Source organism: Pteronotus mesoamericanus, unplaced genomic scaffold (assembly GCF_021234165.1).
Source record: "Pteronotus mesoamericanus isolate MK-2021 breed Mesoamerican mustached bat unplaced genomic scaffold, CSHL_Meso_final contig_100, whole genome shotgun sequence".
NCBI classification, from domain to species: Eukaryota; Metazoa; Chordata; class Mammalia; order Chiroptera; family Mormoopidae; genus Pteronotus; species Pteronotus mesoamericanus.
The window spans coordinates 19,271,948-19,291,558 of NW_026554999.1; the positions used below are offsets into that span (position 1 = coordinate 19,271,948).

The following is a 19,611-nucleotide window of genomic DNA, read 5'->3' on the forward strand; positions in this document are numbered from 1 at the left end:
GGGAACCAAGTGAAGAGAATCTGGAGGAAAAACAGAGCAGCAGAGACTGGAACTTTGTACTACAAGGAATGAGAGGGAAAGAACTGGCCCACAGAAGAATCAAACCTAAGGACTATGACCTACTAACTACACATTAAATAGGTGTATGTGGCCATTTCAGTTTATTTCAAATTTATACTTCTTAAAATGGGGAGAGGAGGCTTTTTGACACAGTCAGCGTTTCATAAAGGTCACCTGAGTTAAAACCTTACCAAAACATTTACTAACTTTTTCTTACATGGTTTTATGAGAGAAGACATTGAAATTTGAACTGAACATTCAAATTCCCTAGATGCTAGAGTATTAACTGGCTATAGCGAAAGTCATTTTTTGGGGGAAGGGAGACGGGGCGGGGAGCGGGAAAGGTTTGTTGTTCTACTCATTTATGCATTCACTGGTTGATTCCTGTGTGTCCTGAGGATTGAACTTGCAGCCTTGGAATATCTGGACAACACTCCAACCAACTGAATTACCTAGCCAGGACAGGCGAACCTCTTTATGCAGCAGCTGATGTCCAGTATTATGGGGCCTCTAAAGACAGGATTTGTTTACTTTATTAATTCTCTCAAGATGTAAACCCCATTTATTCAGTTCTTTAAGCAGAAAGCCTCCAAATGTTCAACAGCAAATTCTTTGATGCCCAAGGCTAACACTGCAGTGCCAGGGAAGTACACATAGGAAAGGAAAAGTGCATTGAGAGAAGGTGGCTACCACAAAGCACATCCTCAAGACTATCTCAATGACCACTTTTAAATTTTATTTCACTTGTTTTGGGAAGGTATACTATTTGATCTATCCCCGGACAACTAATCCCCTAAACCCATGGTTTGCTAGCCCTGTCAATAAGGAAATTCTGTATAAATGACTTTTAGTCTTTAGCTAATTTACCAGCCAATGCACCCCATGTATGTTTATATAGCTGACTTTCATGTCAGATGGTTCCCAGAAAATTGAAGTTCTCTCACAGAGTGCCAACAAAACTGTAAAATTGATACCAACAGAATTATAATAGTTCATTTTCTGCTTTTCAATGAAAACACATGGAACAATAACTAATTTCAGTTCAAGCTCATTTACTTTTTATTAAAGTCCAAGTTACCATTACATGGTTTGGTATTCAATAAAGGAAAACTTGTTCAAATAAAGTAATGTTATCATCAGTATTTCCAGGTGATTGTTTATAATCAAGTAGCATTATCAGTAAATCCTTGGAAAGCCCATCTGTAAGAGAGAAAGCATGAAGAATTAGCCAGGAAATTAAGAACAGGTAAAAATCTTAAAAATAACCACCTTTAGAACAACAGCCTGGGAAATCATGGCCTCTGTGTAGCCATTTCTGTGGCTTTTTGTTTATACACCTGGTACTTACCATATTAGTCTTTTTAAAAAAATTGATTTGAGAGACTTTAATTTTTTTAAACACTGATTTTAGAGAGGGAGGGAAGGGGGGAGAGAGAGGGAATGGGGGGAATTTATTGATTAAATATAAATATCCCTCATTTATAGGAATTTATTGGTTGATTCTTCTTTGTGCCCTGACCAGGGGTCAAACATGCAAGAACCTGCAACCTTGGCGTACAGGGACAATGCTCTAACCAACTGGGCTACACTGCCAGGGGCTGTGTTAGTTTTCTTTTCCAATCAGAAAAGTGTTGGTGGGCTGCTCTTTAAAAAAATTTTTTTAGCTTTGGCCAAGTGGCTCAGTTAGTTGGAGCATCGTCCCATACACCAAAAGGCTGCAGGTTCAATTCCCAGTCAGGACACATACCTAGGTTACGGGTTCAATCCCCTGTTGCGATGTGCATGGGAGGCAGCCAATCGATGTTTCTCTATCTCTCTGCCTCCTTCTCTCTCTAAAATCAGTAAACATACCCTCGGGTAAGGATTAAAAAAAAGGAAAAAAAACTTTTTTTAAACAAATATGTTACTGCAGCAAGAAGATATTCTATAAAACAGAGATCTTCTGAACTCCTTGGAATAACACTTGATAAAAAAAATTAAGCCCAAGTGTTTAGACAACCGCTTAAGAGTTCATTTTGAAACAGGAACCACAGATAAAAGGTTCGAAACTCTAACTAGGAAATCTTCTATTCTGAATACCTAGTTTCTTCAAGTACTCACAGAAATTTTTAATAACACACAAAAACCTTTCCATATATTACAAAGATGAGCTATCTGACTACAGGAAGGTGGTGGTTGTGGAAAAAGAATTAAGACTTCTCTCCAAAAAGCAAGCCCAAAAGTAGATTACAGAAAAGCCTGAAGGCATTTTCTGCTTTTTCTGTCAGTGGGAAAACTGAATGTTCACTAATGATATCCTAACTGGGCTTACCGGTTCTGTATCTTGTGAAGATCTGATATATTAGTTCATCAAATAATTTTGGGTCCACTTTTATGTAAGCCTCATTTTTTAGCTGTGAGAAATAAGAGTATGGTTTTTGTAAATGCCTATACAGGGTATATGGCATAGTAAGAGCAATGAACTCTGGAGCTACTCTGCCGGGTTTACATGTGGATTCTACTACTTGGACTTTGGACAAGGTGCCTCAGTTTCATCATTAGTAAATAATAAAATGAGAATAATTATAATAGTAACCACTGCACAGGACTGTTTATGAGGATTAAATGAGGTGATATGTTTACAGCAATTAAAACCATCCCTAACACATATCAAGAATTATATGCACTATATGTTTGTTAAATTTTTTAAAAAAATTAGTTACTGCTTATATATTTTTTTTTTTTTGCAAATAATTTTCTGTATACTGTTCACTAACTAGACAATCTTATGGCTGGTTTTATTACCTAATCTGTCTTTCCATAGAGAACAAGGTATCAAATAAGTTTTTATTATAACTTGACTGTTAAATTCTAACCTGGGCACACAAACAAAAGCATCAAATTAATAAAACCCTGCTGTTAAAATTAAACAGATGTAGAAAAGTATGCAGGATAAATATCTTGAATGCCCTGAATTACCTTGTTTTCGGGGGGTGGGGTGGGGTGGGGAGAACTAAAGCAAATTTGGCAAAATAATAATAATATCTGAAAACCTGGGTGTGGTTAACATTTATTCTCTATGCGATTCTTTATGCTTCAAATATTTTATATAAATTTTTTATGAAGGAGACCTTTACTCCATTCTCCACCAGTAAGAGAACAATTATAACAACTAAAAATAACAATCCTAAAATAGAGACAGAGTCACAGATAGAGAGCAGGTTGGGGGGTGGTTTGGGGGGTAGAGTGATTGAGCAAAAAGGAAAAAGGGCTCACAGAAATGGACATGAGTATGGTGATTGCAACAGGGGGAAGGGAGTGCCAGGGGGATCAATGTTAACAGAAAAATACAATAAAAAGTAAATTAAGCCCTGGCTGGTGTGGCTCAGTGTTTTGCTGGCCTATGAACCAAAGGGTCACTGGTTCGATTCCCCGTCAGGGCACATGCCTGGGTTGCGGGCCAGGTCCCCAGTTGAGGTCCCCAATTGAAGGCATGCGAGAGGCAACTGATTGATAGTATCTCTCACACACCGACGTCTCTCTCCTCCCCAAAAATAAATAAATAAAAATCTTTAAAAATATTTTTAAAGAAAAAAAAAATTGACTAATTATCCTAGCTCCTTCAAGTTACCATTATTGGCACTCTCTAAATCTCTTATGCTCACAACCTCCAACAAGCCCATCAAAAGGTCTTACTGTGAGAACTCTGAACTCATTCACTACCTGGATTGTTTCCTGCTTTACTATTCACAATGGTATGTTGCTTACCCATAGGGTTTACACTTTGTCAAGGCCCAGTTCCTCTGGTGTGGAGATTCCCAGTTCATTTAAAGTTGGCCTAAGTTCTTGAATGACATAAGGGTAGATTTCCTTATGAGGTCCTGCTTTGTCCTGATGGCAAAGAAAATATTCAGATTTAGCTCTCTGAAAAGCCATTTCCATTTACAAAATGAACTTGAAACTGCTTTTAATCACATATGCAGAGGCTACAAGCAGAGAGTACAAGTCGCCTACTTTCAAGTTAACATATTCGTTCAGTGAAGACAGCAACTTTGTGGGCACTATTGAAGGTATATATTTAGGACACTTTGAAAATTACTAAGACAATTAGACTAACCCCAGAAAAAAATGTTCAAAGCTTGAGTTACTAGAAGACAAGGTGGTGATGACAGAATTTTGTGAAGGTAATTAAACATGTCCAGTAGGCAACAGGAATAATTAGGTTAACAGAGGAAAAGTTTTAAAATTTACCTCCAATTTGAGACCCTAACTGAATTAACTACTGGTGCTGAATGAATTGATAGCCTACAGAACCCTTAATTATCTTATCCACTGCAGATAAGTCATGTCACACTTTCTCTTTTACAGACCTTGAATTTCCTTCTTATGACCATGCCTTTCACGGAGAGCTACACTTAAGGGAATACTCATTTCCAGGGCAAGAGTCTTCACGAATGCTGCTATTCTACTGCCTTTAACAAATTCTAAATCTCCTTAGTTGTATTTTTTTAAATTATAAAATTCTTGTTGAAAATACAATATATTTATTTGCTCTTTATAGAAAAATCAGAAACTAAAACAAGAGGGAGAATATGCCTGCCTACATTTTCATCCATCTATATTTAAAAATATTTTAATAAAATAGGGTCGTATCACAGAAACTGTTTCATAATTTTCTTCAGTTAATGTTATACATATGTTTAATGTTAAACACATTTTTAAACATTAAGAGGTGTATAATAACCACTTCTGGGAAATCTTAAGAAACCAGTAACAACATTTAATTTCACATCACAAATAGCACAAAGATAAATTATAGCTAAACCTTTATATATCCTTAAAATAATTCTCAAATGGAAGTGCTGAACTTTAAAAGAGTACCAAGCACAGTTTTAAAGGCCTGGGCTGGGATAAAGTCAAACTATACTCCAGATAAATTATTAATTGTAATGTACATTGCCTCTAGCTATATAAGAACCAATTTTAGGTATTTTAACACATTCAAAAATACAGAACATGCTTATACCTAATCAACAGACCACATTTTTTCCAAAACAACTTTAGCATTATTTCACTGACCTTAACAACCTCTAGGATGCGAACAGCACTAGCAAAATCATTTAACCGTCTGCATGCACGCAAAGCAGCATCAATGATTTTGGGTTCTGGAACCAGATCATAACCAACAAGCGTGTTCATTCCTGTCAAATTAAAAAGAAGGGTTATATCAACTTGAAATGTTCTCACTTAAGCTGCAATTTAGTTATATATATTTTTACTGAAATATAGACATGTGATCTTGTCTGTTTTGATGTGGATATTGCGATTTAAAATAAATACAGATTTGGTCTTTGTCTCAGTTTCCAGCACAGAATCCCCAACCCCTTTGGAAGTGAGGAGGGCACAATGGTACCTGTTGTTATACTGAAGAGGAAGCCTTTGGACCTACACCCAAGAGTGGGGGTTGACTGCCAATAGAGGCCAACACTGTGGTTAGAAGATTGGAATTTTTAGAGCTTCCTGTCAAGATGGCAGTGCAGGTTACACAGCTCACCCCCTCACACAACCATATCAAAATTACAGCTGAACTGTAGAACAAACATCAGAAATTGAGCTGAATGGAAGTCCTACTACTACAGAATCCAAGAAAAACTACATCGTGACTGGTAGGAAGGGCACACCCATGAGTGACAGATAAAAATCAGCAGGGATATCTGAGGGGCAAAGGGTCTCAGTTTCACTACAGTTCCCCCAACCCAGGGCTCAAGTGCCAGAAAGAGGAGATGCCGCATCTTCTGGTTGTAAAAACCAGTAGGGATTGAGGCTTTGGAAGACAGAAACTGCCGGAATCATTGGAAGTTCCTCTTAAAGGGCCCATTCACAGGCTTACACAGACTCACTTGATCTGAGCTCCAGCACAAAGGCAGCAGCAGATTGAAAGGCATCGTAGACATATGGGGAGGAACTGACTTGTCTCGCACCAGGGTGAGAGCTGGGGGACAGCTCTGTCCCAGACAGAAGTGCTGGGTGAAGCTATTGCTCCTTTTCCAAGCCCTCCCCCTATAGAGCTACAGTGGGCAAGCAGGCTCCATATCGGAAGATTCCACCAACCTGGCTCACACTTTTTGCCCCACCCTGGTGATTCCCTGAGGCCCTGTCCCACCCAACTTTCAGGTCAACCCAAGCTGTTCCCAGTGACCTTTCTATAAAAATGGCTTGCCTTGGCCCATGCTTCAGATTTTCCTAAATTCTCTCAAATAAGTAGCATCTGGCTTCAGCAAGCCCCATACCTCTCAGCAAGTTGCCCCAAGCCTGGCAATAGCAGCACCATCCTTCGTTCACAGCCTGGCCTTGATTGGGTACCTCCAAGCCCAGCAAAAGTAGCAGCCATCTGCAGATCATTTTGTTGCTTATGCTGGGGGACCCCAGACAGAACACAGGCAGTGGCTGACCTTGGATGTATCAAGAGCAATCAAGGCTCAACTATAGTAGGAAGGTGTACACAGCCAACACAGTGAGCATAGCTCAAGTACCCGGCTTGGATAATAGGGGAGGCTATACCACTGGGACCTATAGGACACCAACTACATTAGGCCACTCTACCAAGCTGGGGTCATGCAGAAGCTCCTAATACATAGAAACAAACACAGGTAGGCTGCCAAAACGAGGAGACAAAGAAACATGGCCTAAATGGAAGGACAGAACAAAACTCCAGAAAAAGAATGAAACAAAATGGAGACAGGCAAGCTACTAGATGCAGAGTTCAAAACACTGGTTATAAAGATGCTCCATGAATTTTGGGGAAAGGCAGATGAACTCAGAGAGAACTTCAATAGCATAAAAAAGGATGTGGAAGTCATAAAAAAGAACCAGTTAGGAAGGATACACTAACTGAAATTAAGGACAATTTACAGGGAATCAACAGTAGAGTGGATGAAGCTGAGAATCAAATCAATGATTTGGATTAAGGAAGCAAAAAGCAACCAACAGAACAGCAAGAAGAAAAAAGAATCCAAAATAATGAAGACAGTGTAAACAGTCTCTGGGACAACTTCAAGAGGTCCAACAGTTGCATCACAGGGGTGCCAGAAGGAGAAGGAAAAGGGCAAGAAGTTGGGAATCTCTTTGAAAAAATAATGAAAGAGAACTTTTTTAATTTGGTGAAGGAAACAGGCATGCAAGTCCAGCAAGCACAGAGTCCCAGCAAAGAGGCCCACTCCAAAACACATCATCATTAAAATGCCAAAAGTTAAAGAGAATCTTAAAAGCCCCAAGAGAAAAGCAGTTAAGTTACCTACAGGGGAGTTTCCATAAGACTGTCCCCTGATTTCTCAAAAGAACATTTGCAGTCTAGAGGGAGTAGCAAGAAATATTCAAATTGATAAAAAGGACTTCCAATCAAAATTATTCTATCCAGCAAAGCTACCATCAGAACTGAAGGACATATAAAGAACTTCTCAGACAAGAAAAAAGCTAAAGAAGTACATCGCCACCAAACTAGTGTTATATAAATGTAAAAGGGTGTTCTTTGAGGAGTAAATAAAAAATATGAACAATAAAATGGGAATACATATCTATCAATAATTGAATCTACAAAACAAAATAAACAAACAAGCCGACCAGAAACAGAACCACAGATACAGAGAACATTTTGATGCTTGCCAGATGGGGAAGAGGGTAGGAGGGATGGATGAAAGAGCTTAAGGGATTAAGAAGTACAAACTGGTAGTTACAGAAGAGTCATGGGGATGTCAAGTATAGCACAGGGAACAGAACAGCCAAAGAACATATACACATGACCCATGGACATGGACAATGGGGTGGGGATCCTGAGGAAGTGGGGAGGGCTGGGTGGACGAGGGCAAAAGGGGAAAAACTGGGGACAACTGTAATAGCATAATCAATAAAATACAATAAAAAAAAAAAAGAGAGAGAGAAAGAAGATTGCAATTTTCAGTCCCACCCCAATTTCCAGGGAGGGGAGATGGGCTTGAGATTGAATTAATCGCCAATGGCTGAAGACTGAGTTGATCATGACTAGGTAATGAAACCTCCATCAAAACCACAGGTCAGCCCCATGATCCTTTTGAGAGAGCTTCCATGAGCCATTGGGCCATACCCCAAGTTCCATGATGACAGAAGCTCCTTCATTTGGGACCCTGTCTTATGCGTCTCTTCATCTGGCTGTTGATTTGTATCCTTTAATAACCTTTGTGCCCTGGCTGGTGTGGCTCAGTGGATTGAGCCCTGGCTTGCAAGCCAAAGGGTCACTGGTTTGATTCCCAGTTGGGGCACATGCCTGGGTTGCAGGCCAGGTCCCCAGTAGGGGGCACACAAGAGGCAACCACACACTGATGTTTCTCTCCTTTTTCTCCCTCCCTCAGCCTCTCTCTAAAAATAAATAAATAAAATCTTTAGCAAAACAAAACAAAACACCCTTTGTAATACATTGGTAATCCAGTGAGTAAGTAGGTTTTCTTGAGTTCTGTGGGCCATTCAAACCCAAGGAGGGGGTTGTGGGAACTTCTGATTTGTAGCCAATAGATCAGAAGCACAGTTTAACAACCTGGGCTTACAACCATCCTCTAAAGTGGAGAGTAGTCTTGTAGTCTTGTGAGACTGAGCTCTTTACCTGAGGAATCTGATTCTACCTCTGGGTAGGGCACATAATACCACACAACTGAATTCTTGGATACCCTGTTGGCGGCCATATTTGTTTGTTGTTGTGGGGCCTCTACACAATCATTGAAAATTGAGTCCTGGAACCCTACAAGGTCTCTATTCTCTTATTTATTAAGTGAGAGAATCTACTGTTAATAAATTCTAGATGGTAAAATCATGGTGGCTCTTTTACAATGAATTAGCAGAAAGAACTATGCAATAGACTGCAGATCGAAGGAAAACAAAAACAAAAACAGAATTACCTTAAGTGAAAACACTATTTTCATAATAATTTGCTGGGTTTTTCCCAAGAGGGTCATTTTCAACTCATATCATTAACTCTTAGTACAATATATGCACTTTGGTTGCTTTAAGATAGATTTAATTGGAAAGTAATCTAAAAACAACCAGAGAAATACTAAACGAGAGTTAATGAAGCCCAAATGAAGACATTAATGAGAAACAGAAAAACATTAGTGCACAGACTTAAATCAGTCAGCCAGAAAATGATTGGGCTAGATTACTTCCAGCTTTACACAAAATGACACCTCATAAAATTTAAGATTCTCTTACTGAAAGGGTAGAATTTGTTCTTTTCATTACTTCTCAAAATTATTCAATACGAATTTCCCTGGTTGCCCTGGCTATGTGGCTCAGTGAATTGAGCGCCGGCTTGTGATTCGAAAGGTCACTGGTTCAATTCCGTCAGGGCACATGCCTGGCTTGCGGGCCAGGTCCCCAGTTAGGGTCATGTGTGAGGTAACCGACTGATGTTTCTCTCCCTCCCTCCCTTCCTCTCTGAAATTAAAAAAAAAAAAAAAATTGAAAAAAAAAATTTCCCTGGTTGCAGCAAAATGAAACCACTACTTTTCTGCAAAGAAGTTTGAAATGCTTAGGTTTTTTACTTTTATTTTAAGATATTTAAACAAAAGACACCAGTGACTATAATGCTAGAATGAAGTTACAGACTGAACTCTTGGTCTGAGATAAACTGCCTACAATAAAGTAAGTTATCTACTAGTCTAACTAGTTATCATTAATGTCACACATGTTAAATACATACCTGTAAATTTAGGAAAAATAAGTTCTAGTTTACTTATACCAGACACTTATCCAGGGCAAGACAAATTATAATTAAGAATAAAAATAATAAAAAACCCAAACTATGACAAAGAGAGGAGAGGAACCAAATGACTACTTGTATAAATTATTTAAAAAACAAAAAATTTAATTCTTGTTCACCTTGACCTATTATTATAGCAGTGGTTTCAATCAGAGGTGATTTTGTCCCCCAGCACACTTTTGGTTGGCACACCTGGGGATGGGAGGGAGTAGTGACGGCGCCTAGTCTGTAGAAGCCAAGGATGCTGCTGAACATGCTACAATGCAAAGGACAGCTCTTGCAACAAAGAATTATCTGGCTCAAAATGTCAACTGTGCCATCTTTAAAACCCTGTTTTACAGGAAACACTCCCTATGGAAGCTATAATACTTTCCAACTGCAAGATGCATAGAGTATTCAGCTTACATAAAGTATGTTTTCAAAATAGTTGCTTTTAACAAAGTAGTGGAAGACTATAAAGCAGTTCATAGTTCTATACCAAAACAGACTGCTTAGCAGTCTATATTCACATTACCTTTACGCAATTCCCAGGCATCAATATCTGGTTTGTTGAAGTATGTCACCCAGCGAGCATCAAATTCCTCATCTGTCTCATGTGACCCATGGGAGTAGCAGCGAACTGACTGGATAGCTACAATGAAGCAAGAATAACGTCAAGGTACAGAAGTAGTACTTGATATAGCCTGTCAATACGTTAAGGCTTTTTTGTTTGTTTTCTTATTGTGTTAAAATATACACAACATAAAATTTATCATCTTAACCATTTTTAAATGTACAGTTCAATGGCATTAAATACATTTGATGCATTGTTTTTAATCAACTGTATGTCACAGTAGGAAAATTATTTAGTAGGTCAAATGAAACAAACCTTATGTATTGATATGCAAACACATCTTAGATGTATGTTTATGCTTTTCCCCCCTAGTGTGTAATGCTAGCTTGAATTGCTAATATTGGTTATCCTTAAAAAAGAAAACTTTATTTCTTTATACATTTCCAATATGTCTGAATTTTTTACAAAAAGCAGAGTACTAATTCCTAACTTAAAATGATGTTCATTCTATGCCCTGGCTGGTGTGGTTCAGTGGACTGAGCATTGGGCCTGAGAACCAAAAGGTCACTGGTTTGATTCCTGGTCAGGGTACACGCCTGGGTTGTCGGCCAGATCCCCAGCTGGGGGCGTGCAAGAGACAACTGATTGATGTTTCTCTCACCTATCGATGTTTTCCTCCCCTCTCCTTCTCCCTCCATTCCCCTCTCTAAAAATAAACAAATAAAATCTTTTCTAAAATTAAAAAAAAAGTATATTCCAAAATAAATTACACACTCTGACAAAGCAATGGCAATTTAAAAATTGTTTTCTCAAACTACCTCCACCCCACCAAATTTTGATAAATTCCCTAAGAGGGAACATTTTCTCTGACTCACACCCAATTAAAAAAACGAACAAATAAACAAGCAAACAAACCCACTTTATCAGATTTTTAAAAATATAACACAACCTTCCCATTTTAGTTGAAGCCTGTCAAACAGACATTGAATCAGGAGTTAGGAAATCTGGATTCTTTCTATACAGCTTCTCTATGGTAGGGGAGAGGGGAAAGAACATTTTAGGAAGCAGCAGAGTCTACAAGTATCCGACCATTAATTAACTCAAGTTTTATTTTCCTTATCTGTAAAATGGAGATACAACTTCCTTAGCAGACCATGGCCATTAAAAATGAAGGCCAGGTAACACTGCCTAGGACTTGGTGCTTTGTAGGCAGGCACTCAATAAATGGTAGCTAAAAATTAATCCTTATCTAATAATGTCTTAACTAATCTTCTATCTATGGAAATCGTAATTTATCAGTGGATCACCTTCAATAATTTCTTTACCTTCCTTCTGGGGAGTCCCAAATTGCCAACTCGTATTTAAAAACAAACAAACAAACATAAAAACCAAGCATGCTATTCTTCAAATAGCTTTTCCTGTTAGAAGAATTAGACAAACTTGGTATAGTTTCTTTCCCCCCCCCCCCGTTTCTTTATTTTATTGTATTTTTTTTCCATTACCATTTATCCTCCCATACCCTCTTCCACTTCTACCCACTCGATATAGTTTTTAATCATGTTTAAAGGCTTATTCAAAAAAAAAAAAAAGAAACAACAAACAAACAACTAAAAAAGACAACTACCCAGAAACCCTTGGGCTCTAAGTATATTATGAAATTTAAATGTTAGGCATATCCTATACATCTTTAATGCTATAAATGGCAAGAGAAAGTGGATGGGAAAAAAAAGGGAGGGAGGCAGGCAGGCAGGTGGAAAAGGATGAAAAAATTTGGAATACTAGCCAGTTCTGGAGATGGACTGTCACTGCTTGATAAAGCAAAAGGATTCTCACTTAAATTACCACTTGATCTATAGCAAATTATCTGTCATTAGTCACAGAGGACCACAGCACAAGTCCCAATCTTACCAGAGATCTAAATTACCTCCACAATCCAAGCCCAGAATGAAGTGGGACACGTATATAAATGGGCTGGAATTGGACATCTTTTAATTTCTATAAGAAAAAAGAACGGATCTCTACACCTAAAAGTATTTGGTAAGTGTAAACATTTAATCAAAACTATGTAGATATTTAATAACTCTTACAAGACTAATATTCACATTTATCAGAAAGCATAGATCAACAACAATGCTCCTACCCACTGTTACCAAAAATTTATAAGCTACTTTTTTCAAAAATTAAAGTTAAACTTAGCTAAACACTTAAATGTATGTGTAAAATGGTACAATTACTTTGGAAGACTGTTTAGCAGTTTCTTTTCAAATTAAACACACACCTACCATACGACCCAGCAATTCCACTTATAAGTATTTACCAAGAAAAATGAAATATATGTATTCCCTCCCTAGAGGTAATTATTAAGTGTACCTTTCTTACCACCCAGAGAAGTGTTTCATGATAACCAGTTCTTTTGCTCACTGTTGGGCATGGATTCACTAGGTGACTGATAGCTTTGTATTGTCTTCTAACTGTAAAGAAGATGATCAGCAACTGCAAATCCTAGTCAAGGAAATCAATGGATCACCTTCAATAATTTCTTTACCTTCCTTCTGGGGAGTCCCAAATTACCAACTCGTTGTACTTAAAAACAAACAAACAAACAAACAAACAAACATAAAAACACCCTGAAACAAGTATTTAGAATACTAAGCATGCACTGGGAACACATATGCCCTCCAGGAGGGCAAAAAGACTCACCCACATGGTTTTAAATTATATTCCTAATTCCAGTAATGAGTAGTGAGTGTCACCTCTATTCTCATAGGTACGAACATGTCCCCCATACGCTTAACATTTTGATTTTTAGTTAAACTGTATATGCAATCTCCCCTCCCTACCACTGACCCTATTTAAGTGTATAGCCTTCCCACCTGGTTGAGACTTGCAAGGCAAATTATTTTAGGAGACAACTGCTCTGCAGTTCCATACAACCTGAAGGTTCCAGGGTTAAAAAAAGGGAAGCAGCTGTAAAAAAAAAAAAGTTGGGCCAGCCCTGTCCCAGTGGCTCAGTTGGTTGGAGCACAGTCCATACACCAAAATGTTGCGAATTCGATCGCCAACGAAGGCACATACCTAGACTGTGGGTTCAATGCCCGGTTGGGGTGTGTATGGGAGGCAACCAATGTTTCTCTCACATCAGTGTCTCTTTTTCTTCTCCTCTCCCTTGCTCTCTGTCTAAAATCAATAAACACTTTCTCAGAAGGTCTTTACAGCTTCCATCTAAAAAAGCTATTTCTAATACTGCTTTTTGGCTTTCAGTTAAGCACTCTATTAAAAAAAAAAAAGCTAGAATATTTAGGAAAATTAAGGGGGTCATTAATCCCTTTGGTTTAAGCAGACAGCCTTCCATTTAATAACTAATCAGCTGGAACAAGGCCCAAAGAATGAACATTTTTGGAGGAGATTCTAGGAGCAAGTGAAAGCAGCAATTAATGCAGTTGGGTACATGAACAAACTCAAAGGGAGGGTTGAGTTGCAAGGCTTAAAAGCAGGCATGGACACTGGGGATCAACAATGGAAATCTCGAAATGTGGGAGTAGTGCAGAAAATGAAGGTTGGAAGGTAGTAAAAAGTGCCACTTAAATTCAGCCCTGCACCAAGAAAGGAAAAGAGAAAACTCCCACCCTTCCCAAATTTTCAGGGTAAGGATGTTGGAGCAAGGATTACATAGGTTTTAAGGGTTGACTAGAAAATCTAGGCATTGTTTAAAACATTTTAATTACCTAATTCAGCAGTTATTGGAAAACAACTGTGTCAAGTTGGAGGCTTCTTCACAGACCAAATATGGAATTTGGGTTGCTATTTAACTTCAGGAAACTTGAGGCCCCTCTTGGGTTAACTTCTTCAGAGCTCTTTCAATTATACTACCATTTGACCTTGGACCACCTCATCCAAGAACCTTAATTCTTTCTGACTTTCAATTGCATAAAACCTCTTCAGCCTCATACTCATAATAAACCCCAACCTATAATGTGCTAAAATGAAATGCACTATAATAAAATAATGTATCAAGCACTAGTGCTAGACAAGGTGCTAAGAGTTACTCTATTTCACTTAAACCTCACAACTACCAATTATTATCCTGATTTTAGAGATGAGGCGACTGAGTCAAGGTTAACTAACATGTCCAAGGTCACATAGCAAGAAAGTTGCTGACATAACTGTAAGCAATACTGACTCCCTGTGGCAACTATTTAGGTCTACACAGGACCAACACCTAAAATACAACTTTCTGTTTATGAATTATACTCGAGTGGGAATAGAACACTTAGGAGATAAACCACTATGCCCAAACTTACTAAGAAAAAAAAAGAAGCCCCTTAATTTGTAGTTTGCCAAAAACCTATGCCTTTTCCTCAACATGTCACAAAATGTAACAATTCTTTTGAAAGTCATAAAAACGTCCCCCAAATGTGTCTATACGAAAAAATTAAAGGAGAATTTGCTACTTTCACATTTCAGTAATGAGGAATTAAAAACCATAGAACCATGACAAACATCAAGATAGGCCAAAAATAACTATGGCTAAGAAACAGAAAGTGGTTCTGACACTAATTAAGGAGTCTCTTTCCCAAGATGGCCTTACATTTCCTCTTCTATAAAATAAGACGGTCTCCTTGGTCTGGGAAGTGCATCCCAGCCTTACCATTCTACGATAAATTATAGAAGATAAAGTCTAAACTGAATGAAGTGAAACACTTCTTAGTTGCTGAAATGTTTACCTAAAACACTCAAAATAGCCAAGAAAACCTTTTAAGTTTTGAGTTTGTGAGTTCTTATGTTAAAATATGCATGCTTAGGGGCTAAATGATGTAGCATATACGACCATCATATCATGGCCCAAGATCAAAGTGCGGTTACAATAATTAAAAGCACAGAGCTGGGCGGTCACTTGGAACACATATGAGGAAGGAAAAATAAGAGACCAGAATAAGCAGCACATCTCACACTGCAACAACGAGGCTTCTAACCTGAAGCAAACAATAAAGCCTCCATACATTTGTAGAATGCAGTATTCCTGGTCTATGGTACCCCATTTTCGAAACAGTAGCATTCTTACCATTACCTACTCTGGTTCTTTTCCGCACCTCAGAAAACAAACACAACGTCCATCTATCGTAAACGTGGAATTAAAACGTGGCACAGCAGGCTCTAAAAACTAACAGAAAGGTCTGTGAAGGTGACACAGAAAACATCAACCAATAAATGCCTGGTAAGAAAATATACTGTGTCCCACAAGGAGGCATATTGTGTTCTTGAAAGACGCTGGGGGCCGTGGTGCCGGGGTCCACGGAGATACCTCTCCTGCCCCTACGCTGAGCGGTGCGCACGGACGCTCAATGTCACCTTCGCCAATGCGCTGACGGCGGCTGACACTCTCAGGCAGGTGGCTGCAGGGGTCAGTGACGGGGCAGGGTCACGGCCCGGGGACCGAAAAGGTCGCGTGGACGCGGGAAGTGCGCTAAGCCCCCTCCTTGGCGCTCACAACCGGTCCACACTTGACTCGTCCGCGGTGCCCGCACCAGGGAAGTCGCCCTGATGTAGGCCCCGGGGGCACGCCCTCGAGTCTTCCACACCTGGAGGCAGCGGGGAGGGCGGCCAGCAGCCACTAGGTTCGGATGCCCGCCAGCACCGCAGCCTAGGCCGCGGGGCGAGCCTGCCCTCGAGTGGCGGCGGGGGACCAGGTCACCGCAAGGACACGGGGGCACGGGCGGTGGGGCCTTACCGGCGGCGGGACCCGGGGCCGGGACAGGGTGCAGAAGGCCTCGAGGGCTGGCCCGGGCGGCTGCAGCTGCTGCTACGGAGCAGCGGCGGAGAGCGGCGCCCAGCATGACGTCGATGGCGGCTCGAAGGCTGAAGCTGAAGAGAAGCCGGTGGCAAGCTCACCGGCCGTTTGGGAGCTCGCGGGGGCCGGACTCACGTACTACGCACGGTGGGCGGAGCGTGAGGCCCCGCCCACGTCAGCGTACGCGCTTCGGCAGGGCGCGACACAACGGGGCTCAGCGCGGGCTACGGTGCCACGTTAAGGACAAACCATTTCCAGGCCGCGTTTTGCCGGGTCTCTAGTTCAGTGGATGACGGTAGAGAGGAGGGGGCGGAGCGAGCAGTGGACGGTGCCGTGGTTCAAGTCCGGTTTCAGAGGCGACTCCATCACCTCAAAATGGGAATAATAATAATGACAAGTTATAATAAAAATACCTTTGCTTCACACTACCCCCTGTCTGAGCCTAGAATAAAAGAATGAAGGGGGGGAAAAAGCAACTGCTTACATATACGGCACCTTATTAATAACTATCTTTATGTCACAAATTCACAAGCATTAAAAAATGATTCCAACTGATGAGGGAACTCAAAGAGTTAATTTTTAGCTTTAAGTTATAGTTAATAGGCTTAGCAATTAATGCATGTAGAAAGCTATTGTTCCAGGAGCTGGAAAGTATGACAGGACCTACACTGACTCCAGGAGACCCACAAGCAACCCGACCTTTGTGCCCTAGAAGGACTGCAAGCGATCAAGATGGTATCTGAGCCATTAGTGCTCCAGGGAAAGAACATCCTGCTGCCCAGGACACAGATAAATAATCACACCTCAGCTAGGAAAATCGCTGGACTGCAGCTTTTAACTGATTAACCTTTTCCCTGATTTCCAAACCCCTTACCTACACTTTTCTTCTCTTTACAGAAAAGGTGGTTTGAGATGAAATGTAAGGTGGTCTTTAGGGTACATAACCCACTGTATTCTCAGATTGCCAGTTATCCAAATAAACCGCCCATAAAGTTTCAGTAGTCTCTATTTAATTGGTTTTGGTAGTGACAGGCAGCAAGAACTCTCAACTTTTCTGGTTTCACAACTGCTTCACTTTACAAATAAGAAAACAGGCTCAGAAATTAGGTTGTTTACCAGCAGTCAAGGTTCTATTTAGCAAATTTCCAATCCCAAGGACTCACCTGGATATTTGTGGCCAAGTTCTTGCATCCAATGTTAAATTTCAAGGCTTTTAACGTCTAATCTGGCCTTACTAACTACACCTTGACTTTGAGCTCCTTGCCACTTTTACCAGGCCTGCATTATCTCACTGCCACACAGAAGTAATGAAACAGTTTCTTTTGCCTTGGTATTTCTCATTCTCTATACCTGAACTCACTGAGAAAAGAAAAAAATGGACATTCAGTCTACTTTTCCTCAATCCAGGCCCTCTCTCCTAGGTATCAGCATCTGCATTTTTCGTTTTTCCTCCCTAGCAGTGTGGCTTCAGGGGTTACAAACCTGTCTGGAAGAAAGATAAAATAGCTTTTTGCCAAACACCTCTGACCTTCTCCTATCAACTTAACCAAAGGACACCTGGGAAAGCTTTGCCTTCTTTTCATTTCAATTAACATTCATCAAATCTCCAAGAGCCAGAAGCCCTAGATTCTGGCGGGGAGCAATGTACGCGGACGACCTCTGGATCTAAGGGTCATCGTCAGGGGCCAGCTGAGGTGGGAGTGGGGCTCTGATCCTGCAGAGCCTGTCCCAGGGTTGTCATGGATGGGGGGAATAAACACGAGTGGTCACAAACTCCTCTCTGTCTGCCAGGAGAGGGGGCATGGCTCTTCCCTCTAGTGGAGAAGGTAACCAAGCCCCTTTTTCCAAAGGCTTTTATTGAGAGGGTTATTAGTGAGGCTAGGTAATAGGAATGTACAGGTGATGTCATTACATCAGTATGTTAATGTTTACAGAGAATAGATGATGTTTTGAAGAAAACAAATGGCAGGAACACACCGATTTACATGGGTCCAAGAGGAGACTAGTAAACATGAGAGTGTAGTAAAGAGTGCCAAAGGGTTTCGGGTTAGGGTCTGTGAATAATGTTAATTTTCTTCCCAGCATGAACTGGCTATCATAGATTTCGAGGGAGAAACAAAGCATGCTTTAAAGAATTTACTTCTAGGCCTGATTTCCCCTGAGAACCGCCAGATGCAGTATAGGACTGTCTCCAGTACTGTTTCAAGCCTGAGCCAGGCAAGGGGAGAGAGCTGCCAGGAGACAAGGAGACTCGTTTCAGATAGAATAAGGACTGCAGCCATGTCCAAGCCAAGCCGAGGGGGTCTTTTTGCCCTTTCTCCGTGTCCCCCAAGTTTTTTGTCCTAATGCCCATTTTGGCTGTGCCTGGCTTAGGTTGTCCCTTCCATCAAGAGTCTTACCCGTCATTGACTACCAGCCATCTCAAGGCCAAGCAAGGTGATATGAGGGAGGCAGGGGCTGCGCCCCTGCCAGGGGGACAGGTTTTGTCTCCTCAGTGGCCTGTTTTCCCAAGACCTCCTTGATTATTTCCAGCCTTGGAACCGTCTCGCCTGTCGGCAGGGCTACAGTTCCTGAAACCAGACAGGGCGTTTCCCAACACTAGATGAGGAAGTACTGGGGAATATACTGCAACGGAATCCCGACTGGTCACTCTGCTGCTGTCAGTCTCTCCACTTTCTCTGCAGTCTTTAGATTGGCTCCTAGAGTGTTGTTTAATACAATTATGACTATAATTTATTATGTGTCACTGCATATTCAAACTATTTATTATCCTATCTAAACCTCATAACACCTTTATCAGATCAGAATTTAACCCTATTTTATGGATGATAGAATACACTCAGGGCATACTTGCCCAAGAATCACACAGCTAATACATATTAGTGCTTAGATTTGAACCCAGGTTCATCTGATTCCAGAAATTGTTTTCTTTCCCCACCACCCCTGAAAGTAGGCTTTGCTGACTTTTCAATGAATTCTGAACCCCCTACTACCTTGAGGGCAATTCTCAGCCCTTATCACCTGCATTAATTTTCTGTTGCTGCATAACAATTTACCACAAACTATGCAGCATAAAACAATACTGTAGGAACAATGGAGTCAGTCAGGCTCCCTCACCTGGATATCTGGGTGACTACGACTCAGGCAACCATGATAAGGGCCCGCATAACAGAATCAAGCTCTGTTATATAAGCAGTACTGTCATGTATTGGCACCCCACTGGCTTTGTGTTCATTTACTATATAAGAGAGTTAGGACTTTCTGCCTGTGCGTGTGGATCGCCCACCCCTGGGGTAAATGCATGTCAGACATCCTGATGGCTCTGTGTATTTTCTTCTGGCTGCCCAAATCCTGCACTAAGCTGCCTGGTCTCCAATGCTCGCAAGACATTTGGCGAAGTCAGCAGGATTCATCACAGTACAGTATGGAGCCATCTGCACCCCTAGA

The 19,611-nt window shown here is 40.6% G+C and overlaps 1 protein-coding gene across 1 annotated transcript; it reads right to left on the reverse strand.

The window, feature by feature from the left end:
- Positions 1–1,095: 1,095 nt before the first annotated feature.
- On the reverse strand, positions 1,096–16,322 carry LOC129064218 (cytochrome c oxidase subunit 5A, mitochondrial). Its single transcript, XM_054565378.1, has 5 exons — positions 16,105–16,322; positions 10,338–10,454; positions 5,119–5,240; positions 3,808–3,930; positions 1,096–1,260 (listed from the first exon to the last, which is right to left on the reverse strand). The coding sequence occupies exons 1-4, from the start codon at positions 16,208–16,210 to the stop codon at positions 3,817–3,819; spliced, it is 459 nt and encodes a 152-aa protein (XP_054421353.1). The 5' UTR covers positions 16,211–16,322; the 3' UTR covers positions 1,096–1,260; positions 3,808–3,816.
- Between the last annotated feature and the right edge of the window lie 3,289 nt (positions 16,323–19,611).